General features: G+C 42.2%; 1 protein-coding gene across 1 annotated transcript in view; it reads left to right on the top strand.

The window, feature by feature from the left end:
• LOC126235080 (sodium-dependent dopamine transporter) overlaps positions 1-16725 on the top strand; it is a 644375-nt gene that overhangs the window by 284700 nt on the left and 342950 nt on the right. The window contains exon 2 of the mRNA XM_049943817.1: positions 2118-2296. Coding sequence (XP_049799774.1) covers positions 2143-2296 — 154 coding nt within the window. The 5' untranslated portion in view covers positions 2118-2142. The remainder of the gene's footprint in view (positions 1-2117; positions 2297-16725) is intronic.

Raw genomic sequence — 16725 nt, 5'->3', positions numbered from 1 at the left:
TTCTTCTCGACATCTACAGTTATAAAATATTATTTTCTCGTTATTTCGTTAGTGGTCTGGTTCTCTTCTGTGGGATATGGTACTGCTCTCGAATCCTATTTTCGATACGAAGAAGCATTAACTGGCGAAAGAACTGTGTTATTCGTGTGACTTCGATTATTGAAAGAAATAAAGTTTCTGAACTCTGAAACAGCTATATTCACAACAGTCGCACGCACTTAAATATGAACGCTGAATACTTCTGCCTTCAGAAGTATTCTGAAGACACATCAGCTCGATTTACAATAGCTCTTCCGCGAAGAGTGTCCATTTTCAGCTGCTCTTCCGCCAAGGCTGTCCATTTTCAACTAATCTCCCGCCAATACTGTGCACAACGAAGAAGAGCGGAGATATAATATAAAATCAAAGAGTTTACAACTTTTTCGATGATAATCGCTGGTACAGCTTTGTAATAGTAAAACTGAATTTTAAAAAAATTTAAATGAAATGCTTCAACGTTAATACAAATTTGTATAATATGAATGTTTAAGTATGAAACAACTATTTTCTTATGAATATGTGTATATGTGAAGTTATTTGTATTAAACTTTAGATATCGATACTCAATGGTATCGTACATTACTTACTCACTCACTGGTCATACCGGACTCGAGAGTCCATTACCACAGCAACGTATTTTCGCCATCTGTCTCTGTCTTGGGCTATTTCCTTCCATTCACCTTCAATACCTAGGCTCCTCATATCAGCCTTCACATTGTCCTCCCATCTACGCCTCGGTCTCCCCACAAGACGTTTTCCCTCTAGGTGCCCTACCCGTACTCTGCGCGCTGCTCTGCCTTCATCCATTTGAGCTACGTGACCCGCCTATCTCAGCCTACGTGATTTAATAATACTGATTACGTCAGGGCTTGAATAGAGTTCGTGAACCTCTTCGCTATGCAATTTTCGCCACTCTCCGCTAATGTCATCCCTTTTTGCTCCGAAAATTTTCCTCAACATTTTGTTTTCAAATACTCGAAACGGCTTTTCATTTTGCACAGTGAGAGACCAAGTCTCACACCCATACAGCATAACTGGTAGAATAATAGTTTTGTATATTCAAATCTTTAAATTCCTAGACAATATCCATGATGAAAGTAATCTATTCAGTGAGAAGTAGCACGCATTTCCCGCCCGTAATCTCTTCTTCAGTTCGGATTCAATCTCATTTCTCGAAGTGATGTCCACGCTTAGAAACTTAAATGTGTTCACTTTTTCAAACTGCATGTCTCCAACTCTTAACATTTCCCGATCTACTGCTGTTGGCATTCTAGTAGTAACTAGGTATTTAGTTTTGTCTTCACTTATCAAATGGCTCAAATGGCTCTGAGCACTATGGGACTCAACTGCTGTGGTTATCAGTCCCCTAGAACTTAGAACTACTTAAACCTAACTAACCTAAGGACATCACACACATCCATGCCCGAGGCAGGATTCGAACCTGCGACCGTAGCAGTCCCACGGTTCCGGACTGCGCGCCTAGAACCGCGAGACCACCGCGGCCGGCTCTTCACTTATCCTTAGACCTACATCTTCACTAGCCCTGATTAACGCATTCGCATTTGCTGTTACAGATTGTTTCCTATTGCTAATGATGTTTAGATCATCTGCATACCCCAATATCTTAATATTTCCATTTAACTCCACACCCTCTGAATTATCTGTTCCCATTCGTACAATATATTCTAGGACCAAATTAAAAAATAGCGGAGACAGGGCATCTCCCTGCTTAAGTCCGTTCTTTATTACAAATTCGTCTGACTCCAATTTCCCCACGCGTACTCTACCTTTTGTGTTTTTCAAACTCGCTTCTATAAGTGTAACATACTTCTTTGGTATTCCAAGTTCCAAAAGAATTCTGTACAATTTTGATTGTAATACTGAATCATATGCTTTTGTCGTACTTTTCTTATTGTGTTAGTGACTTGATTTCATTACAAGTGCAAATAGTGATCCATAACAGAGTTGTATATGAGGAAGTGAGACTGCTGTAACTGAGAGTGCTGTGATTAACTGTGAACTGGGACCGCTCCACTGCAAGGCGCTGCGTGCTGACCACGTGACGTGTGTGTTTGCAGCGCGCGGCCGCGGGTGCTGCCCGCCATGGAGCCCAAGAGCAGGTCGGCGGTGTCTGGGGAGGAGGACGGGCGCGAGACGTGGGGCAAGAAGGTCGACTTCCTGCTCTCCGTCATCGGGTTCGCCGTCGACCTCGCCAACGTCTGGCGCTTCCCCTACCTCTGCTACAAGAACGGCGGCGGTAAGTACACCTCGCCGATGCCCGGCTCCACTCTCTCCGATGATGAACAGAAAGCGCTGGTCCGTACCAACTAGTGCGCACAACACTACCCCATGAAGAACTTAACCATTCATTCAGAGGCAGTACTTATCGACCACGCTATGGATTGTCACTGTGCGAACACATCTCCAGTCGCTAAACCACACACAAACCTGTCGACTCCAATGAAAGACATGACGAGTCCGCGACCGTAATGGCATCTGTTGTTGTTGTTGTGGTCTTCAGCCCTGAGACTGGTTTGATGCAGCTCTCCATGCTACTCTATCCTGTGCAAGCTTCTTCATCTCCCAGTACTTACTGCAACCTACATGTTGGATAGAAAGTTTTCTAACAGGCAGAATGGGGTGGCTTCAACAGAAACAATCGTGGCTGCAGGTGTGCCCCAGGGCAGCGTAATAGGTCCGCTGCTTTTTACGATTTACATGAACGATCTGGTTGGTGATATTGATAGCGGCATTAGACTGTTTGCCGATGATGCTGTAGTCTACAGGAATGTAGTACCACGCGAAAGTTGTGAACAAATCAATGAGGATTTGCAGCAAATTACTGGCAGCTATCTCTCACTATTAGTAAGTGTAACCTACTGCGTATAGCAAGGCGAAAATCCTCATTAATGTACGAGTACAAAATAAATGCCCAGTCTTTGGAAGCGGTAACATCCGTCAAGTATCTGGGTGTGACTATTCGAAATGATCTCAAATGGAATGATCAGATTGCACAAGTAACGGGCAAGACGAACTCTAGATTGCGGTTTATTGGCAGAATCCTGAAGCGATGCAGTCCTTCAGCAAAGGAAATTGCTTACAATACGTTAGTTCGTCCAGTCTTCGAGCACTGTTCGTCTGTGTGGGACCCTTACCAATTGGGTCTCATTCAAGAGATTGAAAAGGTCCAAAGAAGAGCGGCAAGATTTGCGACTGGTACATTTAGCCATCGTGAGAGCGTTACAAATCTCAGAAAGTTTGAAGTGGGACACACTTGCTGATAGACGACGCGCTAAAAGGAAGGGGCTGCTCACTAAATTCCGAAATCCGATCTTCGCCGAGGATGTAGAGCATATATTATTACCACCAACTTTCAAATCGCGCAATGATCACCATTCAAAGATAAGGGAAATTAGAGCTCGTACTCGTCTGTGCCCTAGCGCCATGTCTGTAGTCTGACTGGAGTGTTTAGATATGGTTGTGTCATAACATTCTGCGCCCTAGTGGATCCACTCTCAATCACACTGCACAAATTAGTGACAAGATGAACTTCCGTAGCGTCACAGTAAGTTTTAGGAGTAAAGATCGGATCAAGAGCTACATTGAAACTTTTGCAAAGTAATCACTGCGAAGTACAAGACTTCTGGGGTACAGCACTATGTTCGAATGTGGGAAAAATCAAATCTCTTCAAAAAAATTGCTAAAGTAGCTTACAAGGGAAGTATTGCGGCTCCCTAGCGGTTTGGATTTTCTTCCAAAATCACGCTAATGTTCGCTCTCGTCAATATGCCCACGGCACTCACCCGGGTCATATAGTCCTTCCTCCCACAGCACATCTCGCCTTTGAAATTATGCGTATGGACTGAGGTGGTGTTGGGCAGTCTGTGATGTGAGAAGTTATTGTTTCCAACGTAATCTAGATGTTCTCAAGAAAGGACGTCGAATGTTCGGTACTGGACCGTGCTTATTTTATATTTCCGATAGAGTTTTTCTGTGAATAGTTTCATAAATCTCAAAAATTGCTGAGAAAACACAAGAAGAAAAACCAAGTTTGAAAACAGCTTCCGATGAAAATATTGAAGTTGCTTGGTTTTCAGTTTAAATCTAGAGCTCTGTTTTTGAAAATTCATTAACTTCTGCTTCAATAGGAAAGAAAATATAATGAGATTGCAGGTAAATTTGAAATAAACACAAACTTTAAATCAACATTAAATGTCTTTGGGACGTCAAATTACATCCCAATCCAGCCAAAGAGGGTTAGCTGGTTTCCTAAAATATTGCATGAGTAACCCTTGGTAGTATAGTAAACACGCTAATGCAAAAACATCGTTTTTTATTATTTTGCGCAAAAATTTAAATATTCAAAGAAACTCACTTGAAAAACGGATGTATAAAAGTTTTCTTTTGAGGCACTACAGATGACATTAGGGTCGGAGATAGGCTAGATACACATTCCAAACCCGAGAACTTCGCGGCTTCACCCGGCCGTACATGGTGACGATAGCAGTTACGTGGTAATCGTTACAGTTCTCGGTTCTCAGATACGTATTCCATTCCTTTTGGTTCTCAAGAGCAGAGTTGTCGATTCCTTACTGTCTTTCCTAGTCTGAGGAGCACCAGTAATGCAAGCTACAACGGACGTGGCGCGCACCATCCGTACGTCGTGGTAGGGGCGGCAGAAGGCGGCGTGGCAGCGTGGCGGGCCCACGGGCAGAGCCGTGGCTGGCTTTTACCGCCGCTGTCGTGGTTCCGGTCGCAGCCTTTCTGATTGATAGCGCCGCGGCCGGTCGATGACTGTGCCGCCATATCGCATGCACACATATCAATCATTGTTCCTCTGCCTCCTCATCGTAATTAATATTACTTGCCGTACTTCATTCTGTAAAAAAAGAAACGCCGAAGTACACCTTTATCATTAAAAAGTAATCTTGATACTGTCCAAGTCACTTGGTAAATGAGTTCGGTTAAATCATCTTGAAACCAAAACGTCTACAGTGAGGTGGCAGCGCTGGCAGCGTTTATGAAGTAACACTAGTGCCTTAACCGGACGCTGTGACCGAGTGGTTCTAGGCGCTTCAGTCCGGAACTGCGCTGCTGCTACGGTCGCAGGTACGAATCCTGCCTCGGGCAAGGATGTGTGTGATGTCCTTAGGTTAGTTAGGTTTATGTAGTTCTAAGTCTAGGGGACTGATGACCTCAAATGTTACGTCACATAGCGCTTAGAGCTATTTGGAGCCATGTTAAGTCCCATAGTGCTTAGAGCCATTTGAACCATTTTGAACTAGTTCCTTGTACGAACACTTTGTTTGCTTGTTGTTTACTTTACGCAATTGACTGTGTTAGTCACTAGTCGACTGGTACCTCGTGTACGCTACTACTTTATCGATGCCGCCAGTGCCTAAGGTGTGAGAATGTTTTCTTCACATGTAGTAGCCACGTTCAGATAACAAACGCATTTAAGAAAAGAAGTAATTACTTTTCATGTTTCTGGCAGGGGTAGAGCCAAATCTGACTCCATAGCAGCGGTCGCTAACGCATGGTTGTGCTATAGTGTTTAGCCTGCAGGAATCGACTCGAATCCACATGGTGTAATAAACTTCTCCAGTTTATCATTGGCACGATAGAAGTGTACACTTTCCCATCACGAGACTGTGCACAAATGCGTTATGTCAAATTCTAAACCTATGCTCAGTGTCTCATCTGAGAACTTTGGCGCCAAACAGTGTTACTGAGAGATGCGGGCCCTAGTTCCTTGTCAGTAATCGTCCAGAACATCGCAGACACCATCGGCACTAGCACTAAGCGAGGCCAGACCTCACTACCTGAGTAACGCCCGCAGATCCCATAAAGATGTGGTCCAAGTTCAGATTTGAGTTAGTTAATGAAATCAAAACAATGCAACATCGTTTTGCGTTACTTTCTATCTATACTTAAAACTGAATGTTTGTGCACCTTGAAGAAATCACTATACGTAATTGCATCAGATTGTCCACAGACGCAGGATATGATAATAGCAGAGCCAAGAAATAGTTATCATAATAAAATTTGTCATTTAGAGATACGTTTAATACGGTATCACATTATAATCACACAAGCGTGCATGGTGTCACAAAGATATCCTGAAGAAAGTGGTAGACGCAAACGTTGTTTCATAACATTCGTACTACATTAATGTGAAGAATATCACCAATTGTGGCTCCAGACGTATCTGACGACAGGGAGGCGTGTGGGCCGAGACGATTTGATATGAAGAACATATTCAAGAGGCATTCGTAATGTACAGGTGCGACTGTTATCCCGTTACAACGAGTGTTTCTGGAGCTGTCCTACGAAGAAAAAACCAGAATATTGCTGTATCTTCTTGTCATACCATGTTCCTCCTCCAGAAGTAGTGGGAGTCACTAATCATACATTTACAGCGCCAACTGTTAGAAATCTCTATGCGATCCATTGCTACAGTGAAAACGGGATTCAACACTGAACACTACTTGTCACCATCCTAAAGATGAGAAATATGTTATATACCACCTAATTAGAAATTTAGCGTTACATCAGATGGCGAAAAATAGTGGAGGAAAAAGGCCATGACTTCAGTAACAAAACCATTCGCTTAAAGTGATTCATGGAAACGGCGCTCCATCTAAATAAGGTGACAGCAGTCTGTTGGTGTCCTCCAGAGCTGAATGGATGTCCCACATTTCCACTACATTTCCAGGAGCCGTCCTTTAATCAGAACAACTGCTGTAGCCAGTTCGCAGGAACGATAAACACGAGTTCCCGAGTCCGTACAGCGATGTGTTTCATAAACAGAAAGCTGATCGAAATATTGTCAAATGTATCTACTGTGCACTGCAGTCTTAACTGCACACACTCAGGATGGTCATATGTCTACGACTGCCTTAAAGTCTACATTTCACATTGAAGTAACTAAACGTCATCGGAATGTAATCAGTGATATAATTATCAATAAATGTATTATATAATACTTTTGTTTGGTCATCCTAAATTCTGTTGTTCACAAGTCGCTTCACCACTAGCTAAAATCACGTAATTTCACTAAATGTTGATTTCGTTCGTTACGTCATGAATCATAACCTTGATTCTCTAACAATTTTACTTTGCATTCATTTTGCATTTCTTCTATTCATTCTGAAGGCCAGATTTACCTGTAAAGGTTTTAACACCTGTTTAGCGAATGTATTTCCATTTTCTTTTCATCAGCAGTCCGCAAAATTTACGAAACATTTTTACGTAAGGGGATAGCCCTCTCTCAACGCATGAAAAATAAGCGATTTTTGTGATTTTTTTTCAAGTAAAGTAAAAATTAATGCTAAATATGATTATATAAGTTTCATTACTTACAGGTTTGTTCCTAAGAAAACATTTTTATGTCCAAATCGGACGCTCCTTGTAATCGTTCCACCAGGTGGAAGGACTCCTTTGCAGCCAGAAAATTGGTCATCGGCGGGAATTCCCGAAGCCCCCCTATTGGATTACAACAAAATAATTTACTGTAAGTCATTTTCAGTATATTTTCTGTCAGCATACATAAGATAATTGAAAAATATTACGTTCTAACAACATGGTCATGTGTTCAAACAAATTTTATTTTCTTCGACTACGAAGTCCGGTCAAAAGCGCGCGCCGAAAACAAACTTTTGAAGACATCGCAAACGGCTATGTAACCTGATAGAGAATTCAATTTAGAGTGATGGCATCAAATTTTGATCGAAATCGTATGTACCGTTCCCAAGTCATGCTTACCGTCGATTTGAAAAACTCAGTTTCGAGAAAAATGCGTTTTAGGTTTTGTGTTACTTTTTTGTATTTAAGTTAAAGATGCCTCCAGTCAGCGATTCCTGGACCATACAACAATCCTTCCAGATCCAAAAGGCGGTCCTCCTCCATATTCTTCTTGACCATGGTGGACCTGCGACCCTCTTTGGCAGCTTCTGTCGTCTTCTGCTCTGCTCGTTCGATGTATTTTTCGTCCGCTTTTGTGCAGAAGCTGTAATAGGCTGGTCGGACCTCCAAGTTGGGTCACGTTCAAAATTTACATAATGCCTGTTAGGCAATCATTGAAATTATGTGTTGACCATTTCTTTCCCCACTGTGATTCGTTTTCGGAGACTTTTTCACAAATCGCCTTGTAGCTCGATAACGGAATTTCTGGCGTGTTTGGTATGAACATTCCAATAAAGAAGAGATTCCACAGGACAATTAATGCCAAAAAAAAAAAATAGATTTTTTGAAAGTTTCAAAGAAGACTACCCCTTTAAGTGCTCTGCTGGCCACTGCACTGGAACACCAGGAAGGACAGTAAATAATGAAATTTCACTAGGATGACATATACTTACGGGTATGTCATTTTATGTTGCTTCAAATTTATGCCATAGTGGGTGGCGAGTGATTAGCGCCTATCTGTTGCGAATCTGCGACCAGACGTTTGCATTGGGTGAAATATCTGGAGAAAATGGTAGCCAGAGCAACGGTTGAACATCCCTGTACAGCGCCGGATCCACAGGCGTCGTCGTACAGTGGGCCAGAACCCTGAAAACCTGGCCAAAATTGCATAATCTGCTCCAATACTACCAAAAATGGGTATAACGGGGTATCTGACCCTTATGGTAACGATTTTTATACCAAAATTGGAAAATTCAAAGTGGTGGGTCCAATAAGGCGAAAAAATCTTGGAATAATTAATGATAGGGACAAAAATTCTTTAAGATGAGTATTTATAATATGAATGGTGCGTCTTATTACAAAATTACCTCTGTCACTGTTTTATTGCAGAAAATATATATTAATAACAAAAATTGAAAGTGTTGTGTGTTTTCCTAGTCTTATTCCTCGAGTGGTTCTTGTTTTCCATCTTCTTTCTCACAAACATCTGTATCTCTTGATCATTCTCAGCATCTGGTCCATGCTAACGCTCTGCAACAGGTACCAAGAGAGCAGCAGCTTGCGACGGTAAAGTTTTCACTTTCCTCAGAGTTGGTTTCGAGAAAGAAGAAATTGTAAGTAGGCTGTTTAGGTTTTGATGTGGGTAACGTCACCTAGTGCTCTGTATGAAAATCACTGGCTGTGCTGTGTGCAGTCTGTGGCTGGTTGGCATTGTTGGAATATACGCCATTGTAGTGTGGGGCAGTTGGATGTGAACAGCGCGTAGCCTTGCGCAGTTGGAGGTGAGCCGCCAGCAGTGGTGGATGTGGGGAGAGAAATGGCAGAATTTTGAGAGCGGACGATCTGGACGTGTGTCCATCAGAAAGAGTAAATTTGTAATATTGGATATCATGAACTGATATATATATATATATATATATATATATGATGACTTTGGAACATTATTAAGTTAAATACATTGTTTGTTCTCTATCAAAATCTTTCATTTGCTGACTATGCCTACTAGTAGTTAGTGCCTTCAGTAGTTAGAATCTTTTATTTAGCTGGCAGTAGTTGCGCTCGCTGTATTGCAGTAGTTCGAGTAACGAAGATTTTTGTGAGGTAAGTGATTCATGAAAGGTATAGGTTATTGTTAAAAAAAATGGTTCAAATGGCTGTGAGCACTATGCGACTTAACTTCTGAGGTCATCAGTCGCCTAGAACTTAGAATTACTTAAACCTAACTAACCTAAGGACATCACACACATCCATGCCCGAGGCAGGATTCGAACCTGCGACCGTAGTGGTCGCTCGGGTTATTGTTAGTCAGGGCCATTCTTTTGTAGGGATTTTTGAAAGTCAGATTGCGTTGCGCTGAAAATATTGTGCGTCAGTTTAGTGATGCTCAGAATAGGTAAAGAGCGAAATGTCTGAGTACGTTCAGTTCTGCTCAGCTGTTTGAAACTCAAATAATGTAAGAGGTTTATCAGCACAGTCATTCATAAATTTTTCTAAGGGGATGTTTCAAAATACATAATAGTAAAATATAAAGTAACAAAATTAAATTTATCAAGGAAAAATTTATACATATGAAATAATGTAATAATTTTTTAAAGAGTACTTTTTATATTATTGACATATTTAACATATATTTTATATTTTCATTTCGTAATAGCTTATTAGCAATTTTATAGTGACAACAAATGTCTGATAATATGTGCATGTGTGTGTTATTCGTATATTAGTAAAATTTTCAGTTCTTTTTTCTCAGTGTAGATAACAGCATTTTGCAAACATCGCTAAACTAATGACTCAAAGCTGGAGTCGCGGCTAGTGGGTGGATTTTAAGGCTGATTCGCGAAGATAATAGGAGATACTTAAGGAGGTAACGAAAATGTAGGCGGGATGTCGCAGAATCTAAAACATGTGTCTTTTTTTCGCTCGCATTTTACAATTTGTTTGGTCCCATTCCGATAAGTTAATTAACGAAAACCCATTATCAATTTATGATTAAATAATGAAATGTGTTCCTAATTAAGCACATGCTCGCCTCTGGTAGCTGAGTAGTCAGCGCGATGGAATGTCATACCTAACGGCTCGAGTTCGATGCCCTGCTGGGCATTTTCTCCGCTCAGGGACTGGGTGTTGTGTTGTCCTTATCATCATCATTTCATCCCCCTCGACACTCAAGTCGGCGAAGTGGCGTCAACACGAAAGACTTGCACCAGACCAACGGTCGACCAGGCGGGGGGCCATACGCACACGGCATTTCCATTAAGCACATAACATTCTGTGGTAGCTTCCATTTAAGACAATTTCGGCCTGATTTCGCTGAACAAAAATATTTCATCCGAACGAAATTCAACTTTCGGAAGAAACAGCTGGCCGCTTCTAAGACTGGGATTCGAGAGCCCCAACACTACTCTAGCCAACCTATTAAACGAAATTTCTTAACTCTGAACTTCTCTTTTATTTACAACCACTTTTTCGGGATTCTGACCCAATGTGCTGCGCCCTGGCCCGCCTCCCCCACTCCTACAGTGACACCGCTAATGAATTCCGACAGGTGCTGGTAAATGTTCAAAAATGTGAGTGAAATCTTATGGGACATAACTGCTAAGGTCAGCAGTCCCTAAACTTACACACTACTTAATCTAAATTATCCTAAGGGCGAATACACACACCCATGCCCGAGGGAGGACTCGAACCTCCGCCGGGACCAGCCACACAGTCCATGACTGCAGCTAATCCCGCGCAGCTTCTTATACAAGGTATCACACGACATTCTCAAATACAACCGACATACAGATTCGGTTTTTGAATGACGAACACTCTGCGTAATCTTTCCTTACATACAGAATGTAAATAGTGTTACTCCTATTATCCGTGCAAACCAAGTGGACACTCGGCGCGATGGCTGATGAGAGAGGCCGTACGCCTTTACAGTCGCTCCCATCAGTCACTGTGCCGAGTGTCAACTTGGTTTGCGCGGATAATGCCTACTTTGCGCGTTTGCCTCGATGTGCTAATCTCTATATACAGTGTAAAAGACAATGACCTGGCTGACTGACTCACTCACTGACTCATCATTGCCCAGCCAAAACCATTAAGGAGAGAAACTTGAAACTTGCAGAGGGTGTTAATCTTACACTGTAGGCGTCGTTTAAGAGAGGATTTTTCGAAATTGCACCCCTAAGATGGTGAAATGTGGAATGAAAGGTTATCTGAAAGTTTGTTGCTAAAAAAGCAAATTTGGTTTCTCAGTCAGAAATAAAAAATAAATATTTCAGCATTTTTGGAAATTCCACCACGAAGGGGCGAAAATAGTGTTTGAAAGATTTTGGAATATAAATCCTTATTAAAGAAATACCAAAACATTTTTAAAGCTACATATATGAAAATTGGTATTTGACTTCTCAGTCGGAAATTTAAAAAAACTTTTTAATTTTTTTTTGGAAATTCAACATCCTAAGGGAGTGATATAAGGGATGAAAAGTTTAATGAAATTATTTAATTATGGAAAGGTTCTCAATCTAAATCTATGAAAATTTGTATTTGGATTCTCTGTTAGAAATTAAAGAATAGGTGTTTGTTTTTGGAAATACAATCGCTAAGGTGGTGAAATAGGAGATGACAATTTTTAAGAAAATATTTCGTTATATTCAAGGGTTTTGAAGCTAAATCTGTGAAAATTGGTATTTCACTTCTCGATTAGATAAAAAAAATATATGTTAGGGGATGAAAGTTTCTATTGAAATGTCACTACGAGAAAGCGAAAAGCATGATTAACAAAAACCTTGGACTCCACCTACCAGAATCGCTTTCTCGTCAGAAGTACATTCGGACAGTACAATGATAGTTGCTAGATAGGTTTGGATAAAAACTGGACTGAGTAAAAACTGGGACTTTGTAAGGGCGCTGATGACCGCGCAGTTGAGCGCCCCACAAACCAAACATCATCATCCGACATTACAATGCTTCTCTGGCCATAATTAGCCAGAAAAGTTTGGAAGGTGATGCAATTTGTGAACAACATAAGGCTGGCCGGTGTGGCCGAGCGGTTCTAGGCGCTTGAGTCTGGAACCGCGCGACCGCTACAGTCGCAGGTTCGAATGCTGCCTCGGGCACAGATGTGTGTGATGTCCTTAGGTTAGTTAGGTTGAAGTAGTTATAAGTTCTAGGGGACTGGTGACCTCAGATGTTAAGTCCTATAGTGCTCAGAGCCATTTGAACAACATAAAAATTCGATCAAAGAAAAATGAATAAAATCAGTGCAGACCGTACTCGTATAGTCTTCGCAAGCGAAGCAGCGGGCGCTAAGCTAGTCATTTACTTATTCAGTCATGTAGTATACACCATGTCAGTTTTACGTTTGCCGCATGCCTTCTTTACGGTGTTGCAAAGTTAGTGATGAGCTGTGTATAACACAAGAGAATGCTGAAAATAAGAAGACAGGGAGCTCCGCGACAGAGAGTATTCCTGGAGCGCGTGTGTCCTGTGTGGATGACGCCTACGCGGGGGGCGCTATTTGAGGGCTGGCACTTGCTCATCACGTGAGGGGGCGGCGGCGCCTGTGAGGCGGGCGTGGCCCTTGTGGCGGTCAGTCGCCGGCCGCCCTCAGCGACGGCAATCGAGTTATCGCGGCCCAACTTCCTGGCCACACGGCTGCTCTTTGTGCAGCGCCGCCGCGCCGCGTCCTCTGCCGCCGCGCCTACTCTCCCCCCTAGTCCTGCCATTTCGCACCGGCGCATTTCGAATCTCACACCACATACTTCTCTCTACTTTTTTGCGCAGTTGTGCTGATTTACCAATCCTACAGGCTGTTTCCATGATGATAATACATGGTGTCATAAATTACCTGTACAACTCTACACTTAAACGACATTAAAACAGTAATAGTTTTTAAATATATTCCAAAATATGATACGATAATGGATAAACTAACGCGAATTCTTTACAGACGAATGGAAAAACTGGTAGAAGCTGACCTCGGGAAAGATCAGTTTGGATTCCACAGAAATAATGGAACACTTGAGGCAATACTGACCGTACGACTTATCTTAGAAGCTAGATTAAGAAAAGGCAAACCTACGTTTCTAGCATTTGTAGACCTAGAGAAAGATTTTGACAATGTTGACTGGAATACTCTCTTTCAAATTCTGAAGGTGGCAGGGGTAAAATGCAGGGAGCGAAGGGCTATTTACAATTTGTACACAAACCACATGGCAGTTATAAGAGTCGAGGGACATGAAAGGGAAGCAGTGGTTCGGAAGGGAGTGAGACAGGGTTGTAGCCTCTCCCCGATGCTATTCAATCTGTATATTTAGCAAGCAGTAAAGGAAACAAAAGAAAAATTCGGAGTAGGTATTAAAATCCATGGAGAAGAAATACAAACTTTAAGATTCGCCGATGACATTGTAATTCTGTCACAGACAGCAAAGGACATGGAAGAGCAGTTGAACGCAGTGGACAGTGTCTTGAAAGGAGGATATAATATGAACATCAACAACACCAAAACGAGGATAATGGAATGTAGTCGAATTAAATGTGGTGATGCTGAGGGAATTAGATTAGGAATTGAGACACTTAAAGTAGTAAAGGAGTTTTGCTGTTTGGGGAGCAAAATGACTGATGATGGTCGAAGTAGAGAGGATATAAAATGTAGACTGGCAATGGCAAGGAAAGCGTTTCTGAAGAAGAGAAATTTGTTAACATCGAGTATAGATTTAAGTGTCAGGAAGTCGTTTCTGAAAGTATTTGTATGGAGTGTAGCCATGTATGGAAGTGAAACGTGGACGATAAATAGTTTGGACAAGAAGAGAATAGAAGCTTTCGAAATGTGGTGCTACAGAAGAATGCTGAAGATTAGATGGGTAGATCACATAACTAATGAGGAGGTATTGAATAGAATTGAGGAGAAGAGGAGTTTGTGCCACAACTTGACTAGAAGAAGGGATCGGTTGGTAGTACATGTTCTGAGGCATGAAGGGATCACCAATTTAGTATTGGAGGGCAGCGTGGAGGGTGAAAATCGTAGAGGGAGACCAAGAGATGAATACACTAAGCAGATTCAGAAGGATATAGGTTCCAGTAAGTACTGGGGGATGAAGAAGGACAGAGTAGCATGGAGAGCTGCATCAAACCAGTCTCAGGACTGAAGACCACAACAACAACAATGGATAAAGCTTTGTTTCCTCATTAATATACCTCAATGCTTTCACCACTGGCGACATTGACAACGCCCAATCATTACTCAGTTTACTCCATTAAATCTCATACCTGCAGCCTCATAAATTCCACTTCTACTGATATTTCGACTGTCTATCATTCCTCCATCTTCAGAGTGAGTCGAATGCGTAGACCATAGATAATAGAGAATGCGTATGACGTCATTTTACTGAAACCAACATCTAAGCCACGTGACTCGGGGCAAGTAACCGAGAATGTCATCACGCATTTATAGTACACGATTTATGACATCTTTGTTACAGATTAAATGTTGTGCTTTTTACTAGAAGTGGAAGTTTTGACCTTCACATATGCTCAGATAAGTCTTGTTTTGTATCCTGCATATTACGTAAACACGAAAATCTCAGTTCCGAAAGTGAACTACTTTAAATTACTTGCAGAGATTACCTTGAGTTGAAAGTTAGAATGTGTGCAGATCCTCAGATATACAACCCGATGAAAGACTAACGTTTTAAAATGACAGAACGTTAATACACTACTGGCAATTAAATTGGCTACACGAAGAAGAAATGCACATAATAAACGGGTATTCATTGAACAAATATATTATACTAGAACTGACATGTGATTACATTTTCACGCAATTTGGGTGCATAGATCCTGAGAAATCAGTACCCAGAACAACCACCTCTGGCCGTGATAACGACCTTGATACGCCAGGGCATTGAATCAAAGAGAGCTTGGATGGCGTGTACAAGTACAGCTGCCTATGCAGCTTCAACACGATACCACAGTTCATCACGAGTAGTGACTGGCGTATTGTGACGAGCCAGCTGCTCGCCCACCATTGACCAACGTTTTCAATTGGTGAGAGGTCTGGAGAATGTGCTGGCCAGAGCAGCAGTCGAACATTTTCTGTAACCAGAAAGGCTCGTACAGGACCTGCAACATGCGGTCGTGCATTATCCTGCTGAAATGTAGGGTTTCGCTGGGATCGAATGAATGAAGGATAGAGCCACGGGTCGTAACACATCTGAAATGTAGCGTCCACTGTTCAAAGTTCCGTCAATGCGAACAAGAGGTGACCGAGACGTGTAACCAATGGCACCCCATACGATCATGCCGGGTGATACACCAGTATGGCGATGACGAATACACGCTTCCAATGTGCGTTAACCGCGATGTCGCCAAACACGGATGCGACCATCATGATGCTGTAAACAGAACCTGGATTCATCCGAAAAAATTACAAAATGACGTTTTGCCATTCGTGCACCCAGGTTCGTCGTTGAGTACACCATCACAGGCGCTCCTGTCTGTGATGCAGCGTCAAGGGTAACCGCAGCCATGGTCTCCGAGCTGATAGTCCATGCTGCTGCAAACATAGTCGAACTGTTCGTGCAGATGGTTGTTGTCTTGCAAACATCCCCATCTGTTGACTCTGGGATCGAGACGTGGCTGCACGATCCGTTACAGCCATGCGGATAAGATGCCTGTCATCTCGACTGCTAGTGATACGAGGCCGTTGGGATCCAGCACGGCGTTCCGTATTACCCTCCTGAACCCACCGATTCCATATTCTGTTAACAGTCATTGGATCTCGACCAACGCGAGCAGCAATGTCGCGATACGATAAACCGCAATCGCGATAGGCTACAATCCGACCTTAATCCAAGTCGGAACCGTGATGGTATGCATTCCTCATCCTTACACGAGGCATCACAACAACGTTTCACCAGGCAACGCCGGTCAACTCCTGTTACACGAGGAATCGGTTGGAAACTTTCCTGATGTCAGCACGCTGTAGGTGTCACCACCGGCGCCAACCTTGTGTGAATGCTCTGAAAAGCTAATCATTTGCATATCACAGCATCTTCTTCCTTTCGGTTAAATTTCGCGTCTGTAGCCCATCAACTTCGTGGTAGCAATTTTAATGGCGATTAAGTGTATGTAACTCACTACAGGAATTCTCTAAAATATTTTCTAACGCAGTATGTCCATTGTTTTGGTGTCTGTACTGGATTTAGCAGAAGTCATAAAATATAAACGATTATTATGGGAGAAACGGACATAATGGATTTAAACGAATTTCATTTCTTACAAAAGCGCAGGAAA

Source organism: Schistocerca nitens, chromosome 1, assembly GCF_023898315.1.
Source record: "Schistocerca nitens isolate TAMUIC-IGC-003100 chromosome 1, iqSchNite1.1, whole genome shotgun sequence".
In the NCBI taxonomy this organism is placed as follows: Eukaryota; Metazoa; Arthropoda; class Insecta; order Orthoptera; family Acrididae; genus Schistocerca; species Schistocerca nitens.
The sequence above is the reverse complement of the archived record's forward strand: the minus strand, read 5'-3'. Positions and strand labels throughout refer to the sequence as shown.